The 18,320-nt window shown below is 41.3% G+C and overlaps 1 protein-coding gene across 5 annotated transcripts in view; it reads right to left on the bottom strand.

The window, feature by feature from the left end:
• Positions 1-274: 274 nt before the first annotated feature.
• Positions 275-18,320, bottom strand: part of LOC124866066 (low-density lipoprotein receptor class A domain-containing protein 4-like) — a 406,571-nt gene continuing 388,525 nt past the window's right edge. For 4 of the 5 annotated variants that reach the window (XM_047361711.1, XM_047361713.1, XM_047361712.1 and 1 more), the window contains 2 exons: positions 16,124-16,174; positions 275-9,709 (listed from right to left, as the gene is read on the bottom strand). In XM_047361711.1, the coding sequence (XP_047217667.1) occupies positions 9,116-9,709; positions 16,124-16,174 (645 nt within the window). In that variant the 3' untranslated portion in view covers positions 275-9,115. The remainder of the gene's footprint in view (positions 9,710-16,123; positions 16,175-18,320) is intronic. The other variant, XM_047361714.1, reaches the window with a different exon arrangement.

Here is an 18,320-nt window from a genome sequence, read left to right as displayed (position 1 = left end):
TAAAGTAAAAACTAATGAAATGCATCACTGAGGTCTGCTCTGAATGGACAGAAATAAAGGCGACCTTGAACAGGCCGATAAACCGACTCAAACTGCTTCTTTTTGTTTCCGACCCACAAGGAACCTGGTGCAGTGCAGGAAGCAGCTGACACGTCTGAGAAGTGCTGATCCGCCTGAATCCTACTCCGAGTTTGTCTGGCTGCATCAGTGGGGACACACACTCTGGAAGCCCTGCTCATCTGTTCATGAACAAACAGGAGGAACAGCAGATGGATCACTTTTAAAGTTTTATTTGTTATGCTGCAGTTTGACTACAGCATGAGTACAAGCATAAAATCTTTGACTACAACAGCACTTAGAGCGACATTTTTTGACTTTTTTTCTTCTTTTATGTAAAAGTATTGCAATAACAGACCTTAGGCCTAAAACCTATTACATCACAATTGCTTAAATAAAGAGGCAAAATACACAATTTTACCCCACCTCTGTGTGTATGTGTGTGTGTCTAATATATATATATATATATATATATATATATATCTCCACAGAAGGGGTGCCGGGTGGGGTAAATAAAGCAAACTGATGTTAGACAACCCTTAATGGAAGCAGTCCTATGGTAAATGTCAGGACAAACTGTTGCGACGTTATTACTGGTGGTGGAACGATACAAACAGCTACTTGTCGTCAGCACTTAAGTACAGACTTCTGAGAAGAGGAAAGAGGGAGTGCGCTCCGGAGGTTCAAATCAAATGAGATCAGTCTTTTCTCTTCCAGGAAACCAACAAACAAAATGTCCATAGAGGAGAGCAGAGGCAACTTTTTCAAAATTCAAAACAAGTGCCACTTATTTGGTGCTGTGGAGAAAAAAAAATGGCACGAGGCTATGTACATCATCTATAGATAAAATGAACATGCTCTGCAGTTATTGTACAATGGAGTTCTTTTTAGTACATATTAGAAATAAATGGCTGCAGGTTAAACATGACGCTCGTTATACATTGTGCCACATATACCATTGTTATATAGAAAATAATACAATTAAAGTATATGAAAGTTTAAGCTGTAGTTTTTAACCCTAAGCTTGTTTCCTTCTGCTGGTGCAACTTTCCAACATTTGCCTCATCAATTTATCTTCCGCTCGGTGATGTCCCAACTATTTGCCAGACCTGTGGCAGCGGCAAGTGTTTAAAGCAACTAAAACTCAGATGCACACAAAAGAAGTGCAGATAGCTGTCACACTGCCATCTTCAACTGCTGATGTCACAGAGACTGATGAGATTGTGTTTTATATGGTGCCTGCCACATTCATTGGCAAGCCTGGTAAGGATGTAAGCTTTAACTGCAGCAGCAGAATCTCACACTGAAAAATTTAAGGAAAATCCAAACTTGAGTATTTATTCAGTGGGGAATTTATATTTTTTTTTTTATGAAATTAAATTTTTCAACAAACCACTAGCACCTCACCTATTGGAAGGTCTTTTGTTAATAATTAGTAGTTCTTAGTCTTACATAACATCTAACTATTGGGTCATAGAGACGGTCCTTTGACCATCCCTCTTTTAACAAGCTCCAGTTGGTCAGGAATCCTGGGTTCTTTCTTATACTATTCAGCTCAACCTGCAGGACTTCTATAGGATTTGGCCCTGGGGACTAAGACAATCATGGTAGAAGTTGTCGGCCAACCATTTTATTTCCTGGTTTGGCCATTTGTTTTCTATAATTATCCCGCTGAAAGACCAACTGAGGACCCATTTTTAAATCAAGTCCAACATATTTTTATTTAGAATCTCCTGGTATCTCAAAGAATTTTCGATGCTGTGCACTCTACCAAGATTACACCTCACTTTCCATCATCCTCACCATGTTCGGTGAAAATATGGATCCTCCAGGCAATTGGCTAAAAGAAAAGGATGTCTGTCATTTTATATTTATTCCCCGGAGCACAGAACATTATTGATTTGTAATTAGAAGTTCCTAGACACTGTAATCAACTTTAAAAAGTACTCATACTCGTCGTCTTCCACTTTTTGGGGACCGGGTCACGGGAGCAGCAGTCCCAACAGAGACGCCCAGACTTCCCTCTCCCCGGACACCTCCTCCAGCTCCTCCGGGAGGAGTCCAAGGCATTCCCAGTACAGCTGAGAGACATAGTCCCTCAGAAGGTGTCTTCCACAGCGTCCCCTGGGTCCCCTCCCAGTGGGATGTGCCTGGAAAACCTCCTGAAGGAAGCGTCCATGGGACATCTGGAACAGATGTTTGAGCCATCTCACCTAGCTCCCCTTACAGTGGAGGAGCAATGGCTCTACTCCGAGATTCTCTCGGATGGTCGAGCTCATCACCCTATCTCTAAAGGAGTGCCACCCTGCGGAGGAAGCTTGATTCAGCTGCTTGTATCAAAGATCTCGTTCTTTCAGTCATGACCCAAAGTTCATGAACACAGTTGAGGGTAGGAACGTAGACCGACTGATAAATCGAGAGCTTTCCCTTTTGGCTCAGCTCTCTCTTCACCACAACGAACCACCGCAGTAATGCATCTATTGATCTCCCACTCCATTCTCCCCTCACTCGTGAACAAGACCCCCAAGATATTCAACTCCTCCACTTGAGGCAGAAACCCCCTCCAAGTTTCAAAACATAAATTTAAAAACGCTTCCATTACATTTATTTTAAAGGGATCTCACCAACAGTACCATGGTAAATTATTTCTTAGTTTGGGTTTTTTCCCTACGTAATAAACGTACTAAACTCAAAGGCTGATACTTTCTACATGTTTCTGTGGGTGATTACGCTGCTGGAAATAAATATGAAATGATTTTAAACATTTTTACCAGAGATGCCAACATATTTGTCTGCATCTGAACATGTTCCTAAAAGATCCGTTTAACAGAACTCTCCATCTGTTTGTTAGTGAGGATGTGTCCAGTTTTGGAGTGAAGGCTGGCACTGTGACAGAGGAATCTCATCAACAAGCTATCTAAGCTCAGCTCATCCATATGATCACATATCTTAGAATTTATAAGAAAATATTGTAAGTTGTAATTTGTGTTGCAACCATATTCTGAGCATACTTTGAAAAACATGTTTTCTTATGAAAAAAAGACAAAGCAGATTTTTTTAACTGTAGGCATTTAGAAATTGACGTTGCCCTCTTAAAATTTTTATATCGTCTATACATTATATTACATTATTCACAACATCTTTTTTGTGTTTTCTACCCATTGGGTAGGATATGTGCATAATATATTCAAGTTATATACAGCACCTTACAAACAAACATAAAGAAAGACAGACTACTGAAAAAAGCACCGTTGGAAGTGAGGCACAACGAAGGTGGGAGCTTTTTGAGTGCAAGTGGGTTCCTATGTCTGCTCCACACTCCCGTTACATTACTGCTCGGAATACCTCTGGGTGCTTCCAGGTGAGGGGAACCAAGAGCTCGTAACATCTTGAAAAGGAGCTGCAAGATGTGGAAAATGTCAGCCGTTGCTACTGTGATCTCCAAATGTACTTTTTGGTGAAGAGTTGAGATGAAATTTGGGATCGAATTCAGTCAGGCTAGAGCTTGCGAACGCCTACGATTATCCAAAAATAGATGATTCTGGCAGGCACACTTTTGTTGAGTTCTGCCAGACAGCAGGCGGCTGTCGCTGAGACAAAGCACCTGCAAGGATTCCGAGAAGCAGTGTGACAGAGGCGTGATCTGCTCAAACATGAACATTAGGCACCATATTTACTCATATATTAGTAACATGCAAACCTCCTTGTAGAAAACATAAAATTTATCTTATTTATCCTCCATTTACAAGCTTATGACTGCGCAGTATGAACAAGCTAAAAAAAAAAGGGAAACAAAAATAAGAAAACCATGGAAGAGATCTGAGTCTGAAGCAGCTCCGTGCAGCAAAAGGCCAAAAGTATCAGAAGTCCAAGTACCAGTGGCTTTCACTGCAGAAGGCTTTCTCTCCTAAGCGTAGGATGAGCAGAGTAGGGTAGGATGGACAAGGCAAGGAAGGCTGGCTGGGGGAGGGATGTGAGAAGCAGCAGTAGCAAAGACAGTGGTGGTAGCAGCAGCAACAGCAATAGCAGCAGTGATGTAGTGACACACACACACAAGCCGGACAAGTGCATACATTCAAACAGTGATGTGAAGGGATTCATGAGCTTTGGCTCAAATGCCCCTTTTCCATGGGCTCTACTTCGGCCGGCCCCACTCTACTCAGCCTGTTTTGCGGCCGTTTCCAGTACTTGCTTTACTGGCCCGATACTGGCTTTTTTGGTACCTGCTCAGCAGCAGGTCCCATTTGGGTTTAACAGGGCCAAAATGTGACGTGAACAGGCAGCTGTTCACTGATTGACTATTTGCGTGGTCAGCCTTCTGAGTCTGACTGCAATATTCAGCGGCAGCTCAAAGGGGCGAGGAGAAATTAAAAGGTGTTCGCCAAGGTAGTGGACAGAATGACAAGCTACAGATTTTACTGCACATCGCGGCTGTGCCCGAAAAGCTCAGAAAACATAAAAGCCACTACAAAATTTTTTTTTTTCCCCCGGAGCGGGTCAAACTGAAAGCCGTGGCAGTGGTTTGAAATCATGCCCATCGAACCCTGCAACATCACTTTTGTCAGAGAACATGATATTAGGCTGTGAAGCCCCACCTTCAGCAGTCAATGGAAACACAACTGGTTTGGTGCTGAGTGGAGAGAGGTAGAGCGGAGTGGAGATGTGCAGTGCTGGAACTGTAAATGGAAAAGAGGCTAAAGTGAGCGGAAAGTCCATCTTGTGATTTTTGCAGAACGTAAAATCTGACTTTAGAGATAAACTTACAACATGGAGGAACATGTGGACTTCCAGGCACATTTCTATTAGTTTGATATTTCTAATTCAATCTCACTGCATCTGTACTGCTCTAGTCGCCTTAAACAATAATGCTGCCTCAGGAGGCAGCAGACGATGACTGAATTCCGGGGAAGATGCAGTTTTACTTCACCTGGAAATGTGTCTGTACTCCATTTAGACCCAAAACAGATGGACAGCGGTATGCTTCCAAGACATCAGGTTATATCGTTCAACCTGTCAAACAGATCTCATGAGATCCCATGGGAACACCCAGACCTCCTAAGACAGTACACTGCTGTGTTATCCCACACAAATTGGTGTTTTTTTCTATAGTTGAAAACGTCAACCAGCTGTGGTTTTAATTTTTCATGTGTCAAACTGTTTATGGAGAACAGTACTCAACCTAACCGTGACTGTGTGGAAAAAAATCCCTGTTGATTTCCAGATCTGGAGAGTACCACTGTCAACAGTCATTCTAAAACCCCAATCACACTACTGTGTATCTGCCTTGCTTTTCACTTGTGGAAGTAAATACTAACTATAATAAGGATAATAATGCTCCTCGCAGCTTCTTGGCCTTACAATGCATCGGAAACTGCAGTTTAAACTACAATTAAGCCAAGCTGCTGTGGATTTTATTTAAACATGCCAAACTGCCACAACTCAGCGGACGTGCTACTCAAATGATTTGACAACATTACATAATTTCCTGCCTCATTATGCACTGATGAAGATCAACTCCTCTCTATATACTGAATGCTCGGAGCAGTTCAATATGACAGCAGCCCGACCTACTTTCTGATTAATTTAGCTAATGATTGTTTGACCACTTGGGGGCACTCATAGACTCCCAGGACTCAGGCTTAAAATTATTTATACCCTTGGTAGATTTACACGTATAATATTTTAATTTAGCTGAAAGTAAAATCATTGTTTGAAGTGGCCCAGTCAGAGAGAATTGAATCTAACAGACAATCTGTTGTCTCATTGTCTAGAAACTTATTGCAAAAGATGACTGGTCAAAAATACCAGCGGAGAAATGCAAGAAGCTTTGAGGGCTGTAATAAAGGCTTTTCACTGGTTTAAAGGAAGAGAAAGTGATTTTTCAAAGTGCCATTTTTGTTACAATGTTAATAAAAACAGATGACACAAAAATAATAAAACTTCTTGGGAGTTGCTCTGGCCATATCCAATTAGGGCTAAGGGTAAAACATGGTTATCGAAGCATCTAGATGTGAACATGGACAGTTCTGAATCGATTAAAACATGTCAAAACTCTATTCTTTTCATTTTACTTTATGGCCAGTTTTTGAGGAACACGTAATGCAGAACTCGGAAGCACATAAGTGCGGCACCTCGGGCAGTTTGAGGTGAACACATACGTTGACATTCACCGCAACCAGCCCCGCTGCATGAAAGGGAAATGTGTTGGACAAGGGTCACAGAAAGAGGCTTTTTGAAACATGACAAATATGAGGAATCATATTACATGCTTACCTCCAGAGTTGGAAGTAAAACGGCTGTTTGTCCCCTGCCATCAGTTAGAGGGTCATTGAGCAAACAATGTGAAAAGTCAAAAAGGTGAAGCTAATTACAAAGTTCACTGTGCTGAGAAGGGACCTGCAACCAATGAGAGTCATCAAGAACTGTGGCTTTCACGCTATGAAGCCCTCTTGGGATTTAATACCCTACGTCAGAGATGTCTGGACATCTACTGCCGCAGAATCCTTCGTCATCCTTTGGCATGATGGGTGGCAGTTGTAATGTTGTGTACTTCAAATCCCAGCAGTGAATGAGAGCCAAACTGGTTTAAGTATGAATGAGCTTCAGAAGAACGTTACAGGAATGGCAGATTGCTAAGACCAAAGTAATACTGGTCAAAGAGGACGTGGCAGATATTGGACTCATTATTTACTTGAGTATAGGGTACGCTGTTAGTTAGGAATCTGCAGAGATCCACTAGCATTTCTTTCTTCAGAGCTGGGAATTCAGATTTGTTTTTTATGTATTCTGTTAATGTTTTTGACAGAGGTTTTAAAATCTGTTTTTTATTGGTGTCTTTTGCAGTGCTGGTGCCGGGGAGGAGGAAAAAGTTGAATCGTAAAGTGTCTACAGAGGCACATCCTACGTTCCATTCAGACACAAATTTCTTGGTTGAATGAAGGCAACTTTAAGTTTACGAGGGGCATGAATCATTTAGAGTCTACTACCTGGTACGATGACGACGAGAAGAAATCAGCCTTTCCTGTCCTAACACAACATAACACTGTATTTTACATCCTTGATCTTGATCTGCACACACTATAAGAAATAAACAGTTTGACAGTAGCTTGAGCAAAGTGATGAGCATGATGTGATCTAAGCACTGAGCTTTGATCCTGTAAGTCTTTACTTTACTGTAATTGCAGATTTTTATATTTAACAGGTCTGAGTGGGTTGGAATGGTCAGATAGCAGATTTGTCATGAGATTTGTTGACACATGAATGGAGCTTGATCTGAATCGGAATTTCTAACTGAAGCAAACTTTGTGCCTATTGCTGGAACCTGTTGTGTGAATTCTATTGGACTATTTGACCCTCGTCCATTTCTGGGTTTTAAAAAGATGCTCTGCTGAATTCCAACTAACAAAAAAAAAGTCCTTAAATGTCAATAATAAATCACTCAGCTGTACACACATGCACACATACAATACCCATGCAGGAACTCTAAGTGCTTCTCAGTGTTGCAAAGGGTCTGAGCAACAAACACGGCAACACACTCATACTGCAAGGAGAAGACCGCATCAGCATGCTGACAACCGACGACTCCACTCCAGTCTCAGCTTTAAAGGGCTTGGCTGACTCTGCATCACTTTTGCACACGAATAGCAGGATGGGTTTATCTTTGCAGGGTGGAGAAGGTGCACTGAAATGTGCTGAAGTGAGATAGAGCAAGCGCAACAGCAGAGATTGAAGGCAACAATGGAGGTGAAAAAAGGCTAGATTTTTGAGTTTCTTTATCAAAAAGGACCCTCTGGTAGCCCTTTGACTTCAACCACAGTCAGTATTCGTGGAATCCTTATTTAAGCAATCTTTGCTTCATCTTTTTTTGTGTGGGGCGTCGCTGATGTGAAGACAAAGAGTTGTCTTCCATTTGTTGGCAAAACTGCAGCAGGGTTGCGAGTTCCGTGTGGTAGAATGGACTGTGCAGGTCGAGCGATAAAAAGGTCGGGTGCTCAGAGAACGGGACACATTTGGAAAGAAAAATCTGCTTTGACCAAGCCACCAGATAAAAACTAACACGTGTTGATGTTGCCCATGGGGTCTAAACAAAGTTTTTAACTTTTAAACCAGCACCTGGCTCAAACTATTATTATGTTTAATGTTAGATTGTAGGAAAGATCGCTGCTTGGTCACAAGGCAGATTTCTCTCCCCTATGAGGAAGCAGACGTAAAGCATTACATGGTTTTTATCTTACTAAGTTTCAGTGTGCCTGTGGTGTAAGCAAACAAGATGCTTTAGGCTGGGTTCAAAGATTTCTTGAACTCTTCAGAAAAGGAAGGACATAAGCTTATTCTTGTTAGTTTTTGTTCCGTTTTTTTGTTTTTCAGTTTTTTGCTACCAACTGTTCAACTTTGGAGCCTGACTTCAGTCAGTCATTCAGTCCATCCATAAAAAGAAACCCTCAATAAAAAAACAAAAACAACATCAACCCTGAAACAAAAAAAAATGAAAATAGGAGAAAAACACATCAGCATCACATGACATCATGTCCCTCTCCTCTAACAACAAAGATAGTGCAACTTTTAGGGAACTTTCCTGTTTGTTGTGTTGTGAATGTTAGAAGATGTTATTTGCCGGCTTTGCTTTGCTTCGTCATGAACCTTGGCACTAAGATTTGGGTTTGTGAGTTATTGTTTTGTGTTGTTGTGTTCTTTGTATGTCCTGGGTTCTCAGTTCTCGCGTTGTGCACAGGTCCCGGTCTGAAACGCAAAACAAAAGACAAAAAAGGAACCTCCTACCCCAAGTCTGTGCTAGCACAGTTTTTCCCTCTCCAAGAGAAGGCCAAAATAAAGGTCCCCCAGCGGATAAAGCTGGACAGAGTGAAATGAAATCAACTCTTGGTTTCTCTTTCCTTGATTTGTTGTAGCTCATGTTGAGATTTGTTGTGCATGGGAGGGTGGAGAGAGGACATGAGAGCAACAGTGCAATACAGAGACCAGTGCTTACATGTCGGGGGTAAACATAGGAGACAGCGTTCAGTCCAGGGTGCTCGGCCCCACCTGCCCCCTGCCCCTTTCCTCAGACCAGGTCTTCTGGTTGGCCATCCTTGGCCTTGGCAGGTACTATTGTGCTTTCTGATTGGCTCTGCTGCTGGATCGTCCTGCTCCCCAGTGCGCCTGGTCTTCCTATTCTCTGGTTATTGCTGTGCTGGTGTAGAAAGAACGCTGAGCCTGGAAAATGGCCCATCACCTCGCTGTATGCTGGCGGCGGCCCCTCCATGCGCCCGTGGCTGCAGGAGTTGGCAACACTGATGCCAGAGTTACTGCTGGGTGGCCGCGGGCCACCTCCTCCTAAACCTCCCCCTCCTGCCCCAACCCCTCCCAGGCCTCCCCCATTCCCTATGTCAATCAAGTCACTATCATAGATGGTCCGGTTGGGCGGTGCCCTCACCGACTCCCGGTTTAACTCCATCTGCTGCTCAGGATCACGGAGCTGCAGTGTGCATGGCCCCTGGTACGGTGGGGGCTCCTCGCCGTCTGACAGCGATATGGTGGGCGGCAGGTCGATCTGGTGCTGCATGTATGGGTAGGTGGGCTGGAAGCGGCTGAAACGGTCACGTTGCATGAAAGACGGAGCGGTGAAGCGATCTCTGGCCTGGGGAGCGTAAAACACCTGCATCAGAGGGAAACAAACAGAGAAAACCACATTGTTAAGGAGTGTTAGGCAGGGATGAGATAGGAAAAAAAAAACACACAGAGGAAGAAATGAAGCCAAATCTTAAGCGTACACAGCAGAGTTTTTACTCATTCAAAAGCACTGAAAGTGTTTCACAAACACAAACATAACATGTCTGGTGATAAAATAATCAGATAAAATAAGCTTTTATCTCTATGGAAAATCTGAGCCAAACAATTAGGGCTTTCCCACCAGAGCTGGTTCTAAGGCCAGTTCTTTTCCGTTTCTATTAAAGAACATGTTTGGTTTTCCACAACCTGAGAATGAACTCGGATCAACATCACTGCGTCAATGAAAACGTCTCATTACATAAACGTTTAATCCTCCATTTTTCATTCTGAGTTTTTGAGGAGGGTTGTAAGTCAGAGTCAGTTTAATCATATCATTGATACTAGAATCCCTGCAAACAGCAGGCTAATAACCTGGTTTTAAACAATAAGCAATGGTTGTGAATGTTACACAACACCAATCAGCTGATTTGTCAGTCTCACCATCACTGCTGAACAAGTAGAGGTTTACAGCAGGACATATTAACAACACGTGGCAACATAAAAAGAATTAAAAAGCACATGTTTAAGAACTGAGTTGGAAATTGCATTTATAGGTTAGGCAGAAAATAACTGTGAGAGCGGCACCAAGTAGGTCAATGCACCACATAAACTCTGTGGTGGTTGACATTAAAATAAAGTGCAGAAAGATCAGAGACATGGAGCCTCTGTTAATCTGATGCTTAATAATTTGGCTTATGATGAAGTGTTTTTGCTTTTATTTGTCTTAATTTAGAAAGAAGCAATTTATTGGGCCCAGAACCAGAGCTTGTGCTGGTGGAAACTCAAAGAAGTGGCACTAAGCAAGAACTAGTACCAGTTCAGCATTGGGACCAGTCTGTTGGAAAAGGGTAAAATGTTCATGCTTCAAGAAGCCACATCTCCAGTTTTAAATACGTTTTTTTTCTAGAGCTACCTACCTAATTCTAGTCATGGGAACACAGAGGCAACAGGCCTCTGTTGCCCTGAGGGTTCAACTTCATTCATATCTGACAAGTAATGTTACGATATTATCGTCTAGGACCAGAGAGTGACTTGAAAACCAACAAAAAAAAATTCAAAATGCATCATTTTACAAACAGGGAGTTTGTAGTGATTGAAGGAGTGCTAACTTGCCATGTATTGTTTTTTTTTGTTGTTTGTTTTGTATTTTCACATATAAAATAATGGCTTTATTGATATCTCAAACCGTGTTTTATCAAAGCAGACTAATCTATTTCAGGTTTGATGTAAGTATTTTATATTTTGAATGCTAAAAGATTAAATGCAGTCCAGAGTCATAAAAAACTTGTGAAACTGGCCTTTAGTTTTTATCACCTCTAAAACGCCACCAAGAGGACACCAAGTGAAGCATCAAAGGGTCATGCAGCTGCGGTAACTCTTACTGATCATTCGTATCGTATCGTGATGGAGATTCCTTTAATGCTTTTACCGTCACATGTCATTGGTCAGCCTGACCAGCAGATTTTATTAGTTTCTGCCATGCCCCGTAGTTTTTAGCCTCATTATTTCTGCCTAGAGTGCAGAACTCTAGCCTTGCATTTTTGGGACCAACAACTAAGACCTCCTCCCATAACCCTGTGGTGAGACAAAAAAAATTAAAGCGGTGTGTCATCAGAAGAGGTATAGCAAAGGAGGATGTAATAGTGGGTTAGGGAGGGACGGAGAGGGAAACTAAATGAAATACTCCCAGATTTAAACACAGCTTACTTCAATAGCGTGCCGCCTGTTGCTTTTTTTGGTCACGCTTTAATATTTCAGATCAAACTAATTTTAATATGAGATAATCAATATAACTATTAAATAATCAAAGTAAATACAAAAAAGTGCTTACAAATGACAATTTATCAAGAGAATAAAGCTATCCAAACTAACCTGAACCTATGTTAAAAAAGAAATTATGAATCAACTGTGATCAACCAGATCTTTTTGATCCAACTTGACTAACTGCCCCAAGGTCTGGTTGTTCTCTGAAATAGAACGTCTCTTACAGCACGAAGTAGGCTAACGGATCTGAACAAGAAACACATCATGCCCTGAAGATATGCAGGAACAGACAGAACAGATGAGAAACAAAGTCGCTGACATCGCTCAGTCTGGAGAAGGTTGCCAAGTCATTTCTAAGGCTTTGACGGGAGCAGACCACAGTGGGAACTATTATCTACAGAGGAAACATCAAACAGTGATAAACTTTCCAGGAGAGGACAGCCTACAAGAATTACTCCAAGAATGCATCAACGACTCTTTCCAGAGGCTTCAGAAGAACCCAGAATCATCGGAAACATTGACCTGACTCGCCTCGGTTAAGCTCAGTGTTCCTGATTCAGCAATAAGAACGAGGCAGAGCAAAAATGTCCTCCATGGAAGAGAACCAAGGTGAAAACCACTGCTGACCAAAAACACAAAGGTCCGTCTGACCGCCAAAAAACAACAAGAAACTGACATTTTGATGATCCTTGAGAACTTTGAAAAAACGTTCTGCAGTGTGAAATGTTTTGCATGGTGTGAGTCCAATTATATTTGGTGTTTTACAGATGAACATTTCAGAAAGAGAACAGAATTTTGGCAGAACATCATCCCATGGTGGTTGTTTGTGATCTGGCCATTTGTTTGGAACCTAAAAGGTCAGGTTCAAGCAGGATAAAGATCCAAAGCACAATAGCAGGTCCATCTCTAAATGAAGCTTGGAGAGGCCTAAATGAAGACAAACCTCAACTTGTCAGACTGTGGTATCTTTCTCTGTGTCTAGTTGATAACTTCCCTGTGTTCTGTTCTGTCTCTTTAGACTCTCTTTCAGGTAGCTTACCTGAAACAGGCCTCTATACATTTCAGATTCAATTCCTGATGGTGAATCCAACAATGTTGGTGTTGCAATGAAGATGAGACTTGAAATTAAAAAGACAAGAACTTCAGTAAACTTTGGTAATTCCTTTTTGCTTTGGATTCATTGCAAACAGAGTCCAGATGATGACTAGTTTAAGTAGCTTAATAATATTAACTATTATTAGACAATAGTTTCATTATTTGTGGCTTAACCACATGCTTTATTGAAGTGATTTATTTCATTTGGTGTTTTGGCAAAGATGCAAATTATTGGAAGGTTTTAGTCCTGAAACCTTTTAGCTGCAAACAATATCATCAACTATATCACTGGCAGAGACAGCCTGAGAGTAAGGTGTTTTAATGCAGCTCAACCTCTCAACATGTTTTTTGGCGGGATTTTTGTAAAATGCTTAGATACAGATGCAGTATCAATAGCTCTGATGCAAGCAATGGCTGATCATCATGATGTGCTTCCAAACAGACCAGTGAGCTACCAATTAGTGGTTGCAGATGTTTTAGCTTAATTACAGGAAAAGAAGAAATAAGATCCGTGGCTGAAACAGGACAATCGTCAAAACACCGGCTCATCTGCCAGCGTTTTTTGAGCTTTTTGTTCTGCATCTTAATTAACTCCTCACACTAAAAAGCCATGATCCATGTGTTCATTTCTAAATTTATATCCAGTTCTGCTCACCTCTGCTGCAGCAACTCATTTTCAGAGGGAACTTATTTCAATTAGGGACTGTGTCTCTAACCATCAACCCCCACTGACAAAAGCAGTCTGGGTGAAGAGAACAGGCTTGGAAAAGAACCTGGGGGAGATGATCTGGGCAATTGAAATGGAGAGACTGAGGCAGAGAAAGCCTGCTGAGATAAGGACAGAAAGAAAGGAGACGGGGAAAAAGAGCCATGGAGAGAAAGAGAGCAGGGCGAGACAGAAAGGAACAGAAGAGAAAGAAAGTGGAGATGGAAAGATAGAAATACAGAGGAAGGAGAAAGGTGTACAGCTGATAGAGGGAGCAGAGCGCAGCAGAGCAGGGCAGCTCTCAGACGGCTGTCTAGACAGTGTCAGGGGAGGTGTTGCTGATTAATGATGCACCACATCCCCCCCCACACGCACACACACACACACACATGCTCACACACACACGTACACGTACACACACACACACACACTCCGACAGCATCCCTGCATCTATCAGCCACCCACACTCTCTGACTATGTCTCTCTCGGTGTTTGTCTCTGCATGGCCTTTTCCTCTTTGTGTCATTCTCTCCAGCTGCTCCAGCACTGACACCGTTTCTACCTACAGTGACACTCTTCCTCTCTGACTTCCCTCATGTCCATCGTTTTCTCTCTATAAGGACTTCCTGTCACCTCCTATTCTCGTTTGTTGTGATTTACGTCCAAGGTTTTTACTGAGAGAGCATTTGAACTGGAAGAAGATTCTATGCTTTTGTGGAACCAGACATTATGCACCGCATGTTTCACTTGTTAGCTAAGCTCACTGCCAGTTGTGGCAAGTATACTGGCATTCGTTGACATATCTGTACCCATGATTCTTTGAGAACATGCCAGCTTTGATTATGTTTGAAGTGCAGTGCCAGGCTTGCCCAGTGCAGCATATGAGCTCCATTCCTGGATGATCAAATATTTACAAGCAACTGGAATGCAAATGTCAGGCACTTTGTAGCCTGACCGTACTTCTGTAAGCATGGAGCACTTGCAGAAGCCACATGCTCCATGAAGCCAAGTCGGCAAAGAAACTGAACAAAGAGCTGAGAGCAGATCCAGAGAACAAAAGCCTTCTGATTAGATAAGAGACCTATTATTGTTGCTGTACTGATTTTATATCAGTGCCCCCCCACCGGTCATTAAATTTAATGGCTGTATAAAGCAAAGCACTAACTTTTTCTGTAGGCGATAGCACACCAGCTAACTTCCTGTCCAACGCACAGGACAGAGGGATAACAAGACAGTGATATTGGAGCGAAGCTGAAAAGTTTTGTTTGACGTAAAATGAATGTTCTAAGCTGTTGTCAAATGTGGCAATCAGAGACAAGATAAAATGAAACATTTTATTAATTACACGTCACAAACCAAGCTGAGTAAACACAGGAATTATTAAGAAGACGACGATCTGGTTGTCAAACACAACTGAAGAGGAGGATTTTCCTGATTCAACGCTACATGGCCAGCCGGGTGCTTGGGCTAGATCTAGGTCTAAGCCTGCCAATATTACTTTTACAGGCGTGAGCAGGTACCTACTTTCAAAATCTAAACTGCCTGATAAGAATATTTTAGTCTGTACAAATAAATTTGCAAAAATATCTAGACTTTAAGAGTCACATTTGGGCTTTTTGGCAGTGTAAGTACCCGCCGAAGTTAGACTTACTTCAGTGTAGGTTAAAACAAGTTGTATGTATTCAAATTAAAGGTTAATGGTGTTTAGTGGTTGCTAATAGTTAAAATGTTAAAAAACTGTAAAATGTTACATTCATAATTTTTAATACTTGTTTTCTCCACTATTCCTGCACATGTTCTTGGCTCATGTTTCCTTTTGGTTGTAGGATTGTTCTGTCTAATATAAAGACCATACCAAGCAGTTAAGAGAAAAGCAGACCCAGGATTCTTTAAGTGATTGTGTCAGTCTACTGTAAACCTAGGGGAAGAACTGGAAAAAAAATCATCAAATAAATCCTCAGTGATGCCTCCTACTTTTCCAAGCAGAAGTAGCAGAATCTATTTTAATTTAGCAATTTGACTCCATTTAGCTTTGTACATACATATGGTGCTGGATTGTATCAAATTATTTTACTATTTTTTGAAGATTATTTTCCACTTTGATGATGAGGATAAGTTGATTGACAGTCACTGTCACACAGGGAAACTGGTGGGCAAATGTTGAGCCTCATCAAACGCCGCCGCAAATGCTCCACGGATGCATGGGGAGAACATGCAAACTCCTTGCAGAAAGACCCCCGGCCCGGAGTCGAACCCAGGACCTTCTTGCTGCAATGTGCTGTTTAGGCTGCAACCGTTCAACCTAAACATTAAACTTTGAATTTGTTTCAAAGCAATTATCTTGGTCTTCCAAATTGTAAATCACTGTGAAGTGCCTGAAGATTTTCCCCTTTTTTTGAGTGTTTTGGTTTTGAAAAAAAAAAAAAAAAAAACAACCCAAATGCAGATGTAATACAAATATAACTCTAGCCTAACCTTTTTACAGTATTTTAAAACCATTGGAAATCTTTGCCTTCCATGGTTTTCTAAAAGCTAAACAGGAAAATGCTTAGCTGAAATGAGTTTTCCTCAGACCACTATGATGAGGGACATGGTGTCAGGACACCTCTTCTTCTGTTTGTTCAACATTTAATTTTTAAATCTAAATTCTGAGTCTGGGGTCCATTTCCTTCATTCATTCTCATTATGTGCAGACCTCAGTACTGGGTCAAACAAGGACTAGGGTGGTGGTCTTACCTCTGAGGCACCTTGTCGAGAGCCACTGTCTGAAGGCCACAGACAACCATTCTAAAAATACAGAAAAATAAGAGAGGGTAAGAGGGTGGTTCAATGATCAGGTTCTTCAATGTTTGGGTTTTGAGACTTAACACATAAATTAACATCAAACATGCATGTGAATTCCCGCTTAAAATGCACAAAAAAGAAACAGCCATGCTATGTCTGACAACAGTACATTACTTGACATAGGGTTAAAATATGGACCATTAAGAACATTGTTGCAAAGAAAACACTCTAAAGATAAAATCCGTAAGAGGCCTCTGGTAATGTCATGCTGTTATTTGACCTTAAAAAAGTACTTTTTCTAAAGTTTAAAAGGGACCTATTGTTATAAATTCACTTTTAGTTTGTTTTTATACTTCCATTTGGGTCTCTAATGCTTCTAGAGTCTAAACACAAAAAACAACAACCATTCGGCAGTTTTTTTGGCTATAAATGTTTTCTTTTTTCTAGAAAACGCGCAGTTTCAAAAGCTTAGCACCAAGGCTTAGCAACGTTACCTGAGTCCCACCAGTGACTAGCAACTGAAGCAGAGCTCCAGCCACTTGATTTTCAGTAGAGGATCAAGTCTCACTGGCTGGTTTTACCTTACGCACGTTTTACAATGGCTGCCCTCAGAGTCAGATGTTCTGTTGTTGGCTGCAAAGACCCACATGTGTCCAGGCACATCCTCCTGCTGTCGGATAACAGAGATTCGTAGCTTAATTTTATTTTTGAGGCCAATGTTCCAGTCACAATGCTGAAGACGGTACTAGTTTGCGCGAATCGCTTTACCGCGGACTGCTTTGAGAACTTACATCAGAACACGTCAGGATTTCTATGGAGGTAAATTTGTCTCAATATTAAGTTGTAACAATTTTTTTTTTTTTTTCAGGGATTTTTTATTTTGGGGAGAAAACATTGTTTGGAAAAACTTTTTTTGATTAAAATTACTCATCTTTTCTCACAAAGAGGAAAAAGTTTTTTGTAAAACATAAACTTTTATTTGCGCATGTCAAAAATCTTTGGTTACAACCCGGCGCATAGTTAGACCTGGGCATCCGGAGCAGAAGCCCCGGATGTTTTCTGAAAAGCCCCGGACTTCTTGATAGAAGAAATTTAGAAGTATTAAAAAGATGCCGCCACAAAATGATATTGGACTTAAAATCTTTATTTTAAAATAATCAGATTTTTTCAATTGTGCTCCATATAATCACGTCCCGCTCCACCTAACCTGACAATGAGTTAAATGGAGAAGACAAAAAATAGTTATTTGCGCACTCGCGGCACCGCTAATGCGCAACTACGCGCACAGCCAGAGACGGACTCCATTCTGGAGAACTCCAGAACAGCAGTTTACTCCAGGTCGACCAGCCTCCTTCATTACCTGAAAAGTTATACTGAGCGGCTCGAACAGGGATCATTTTAGAGCAACCGGAGAGTGGGAGCCTGGTGGGTGCGTGTGTACAGGAACTGGTGGAAGCAGAGCGGTATAATCCAGGCTGAAGATAGCGGTAAAACATGAATGCTCGGAATGGCCTGACTGTAAGTTACAGCTGATCACTGATTCACCCAGCAAGACATGAGGTGGAGGTTCACTCTAATGAGCATCTTCAGGGTCATGATGAAGAACTTTCACCTGAGCTACAGGTGAAGTTAAATGATCTGTCTGTGATAGAAAACAGCACCAACCATCTCTGTGAGCTTCTAGCGGGATTGTTATCATTATAAAAAAATCTGGTCCTTTACTTCAGTCAAAATAAAAGTATTTAATCCTAACGTAGCTGAACACAATAAAGGGTCCTTCAGATCAACACATTGATTTCATTGCTGCAGCCAGTCTTATAGTCTACTTCTACATGTAGACAGAAAAAAGTGTTGCTCAATAAACCAGGAAAATATCTCCTGGTTCCAATAAGACGTAGTAGAAAGTTCAAAAGTAAGCCTCCCTCTTCTCTTTCATATCTTCTATGCTGATTCTAAACATGCAGCTCTGGGTTTAAAGATGCAGTATAATTAAGAAATAAATTATAGCAAATAATCACAGGTGGACCATTGATTAGTTAACTATTTTATTTTTCTGAATTACACATGAAATATTATATAAACTAAACTAATTAAACAATGTTAGCATATGTATACAGTTATTAATAACTGTAATATTAGTACTGATAAG

This window comes from Girardinichthys multiradiatus, chromosome 3 (assembly GCF_021462225.1).
Source record: "Girardinichthys multiradiatus isolate DD_20200921_A chromosome 3, DD_fGirMul_XY1, whole genome shotgun sequence".
Taxonomy (NCBI): domain Eukaryota; kingdom Metazoa; phylum Chordata; class Actinopteri; order Cyprinodontiformes; family Goodeidae; genus Girardinichthys; species Girardinichthys multiradiatus.
Note: the sequence above shows the minus strand (reverse complement) of the source record. Positions and strands in the feature narration are given on the sequence as shown.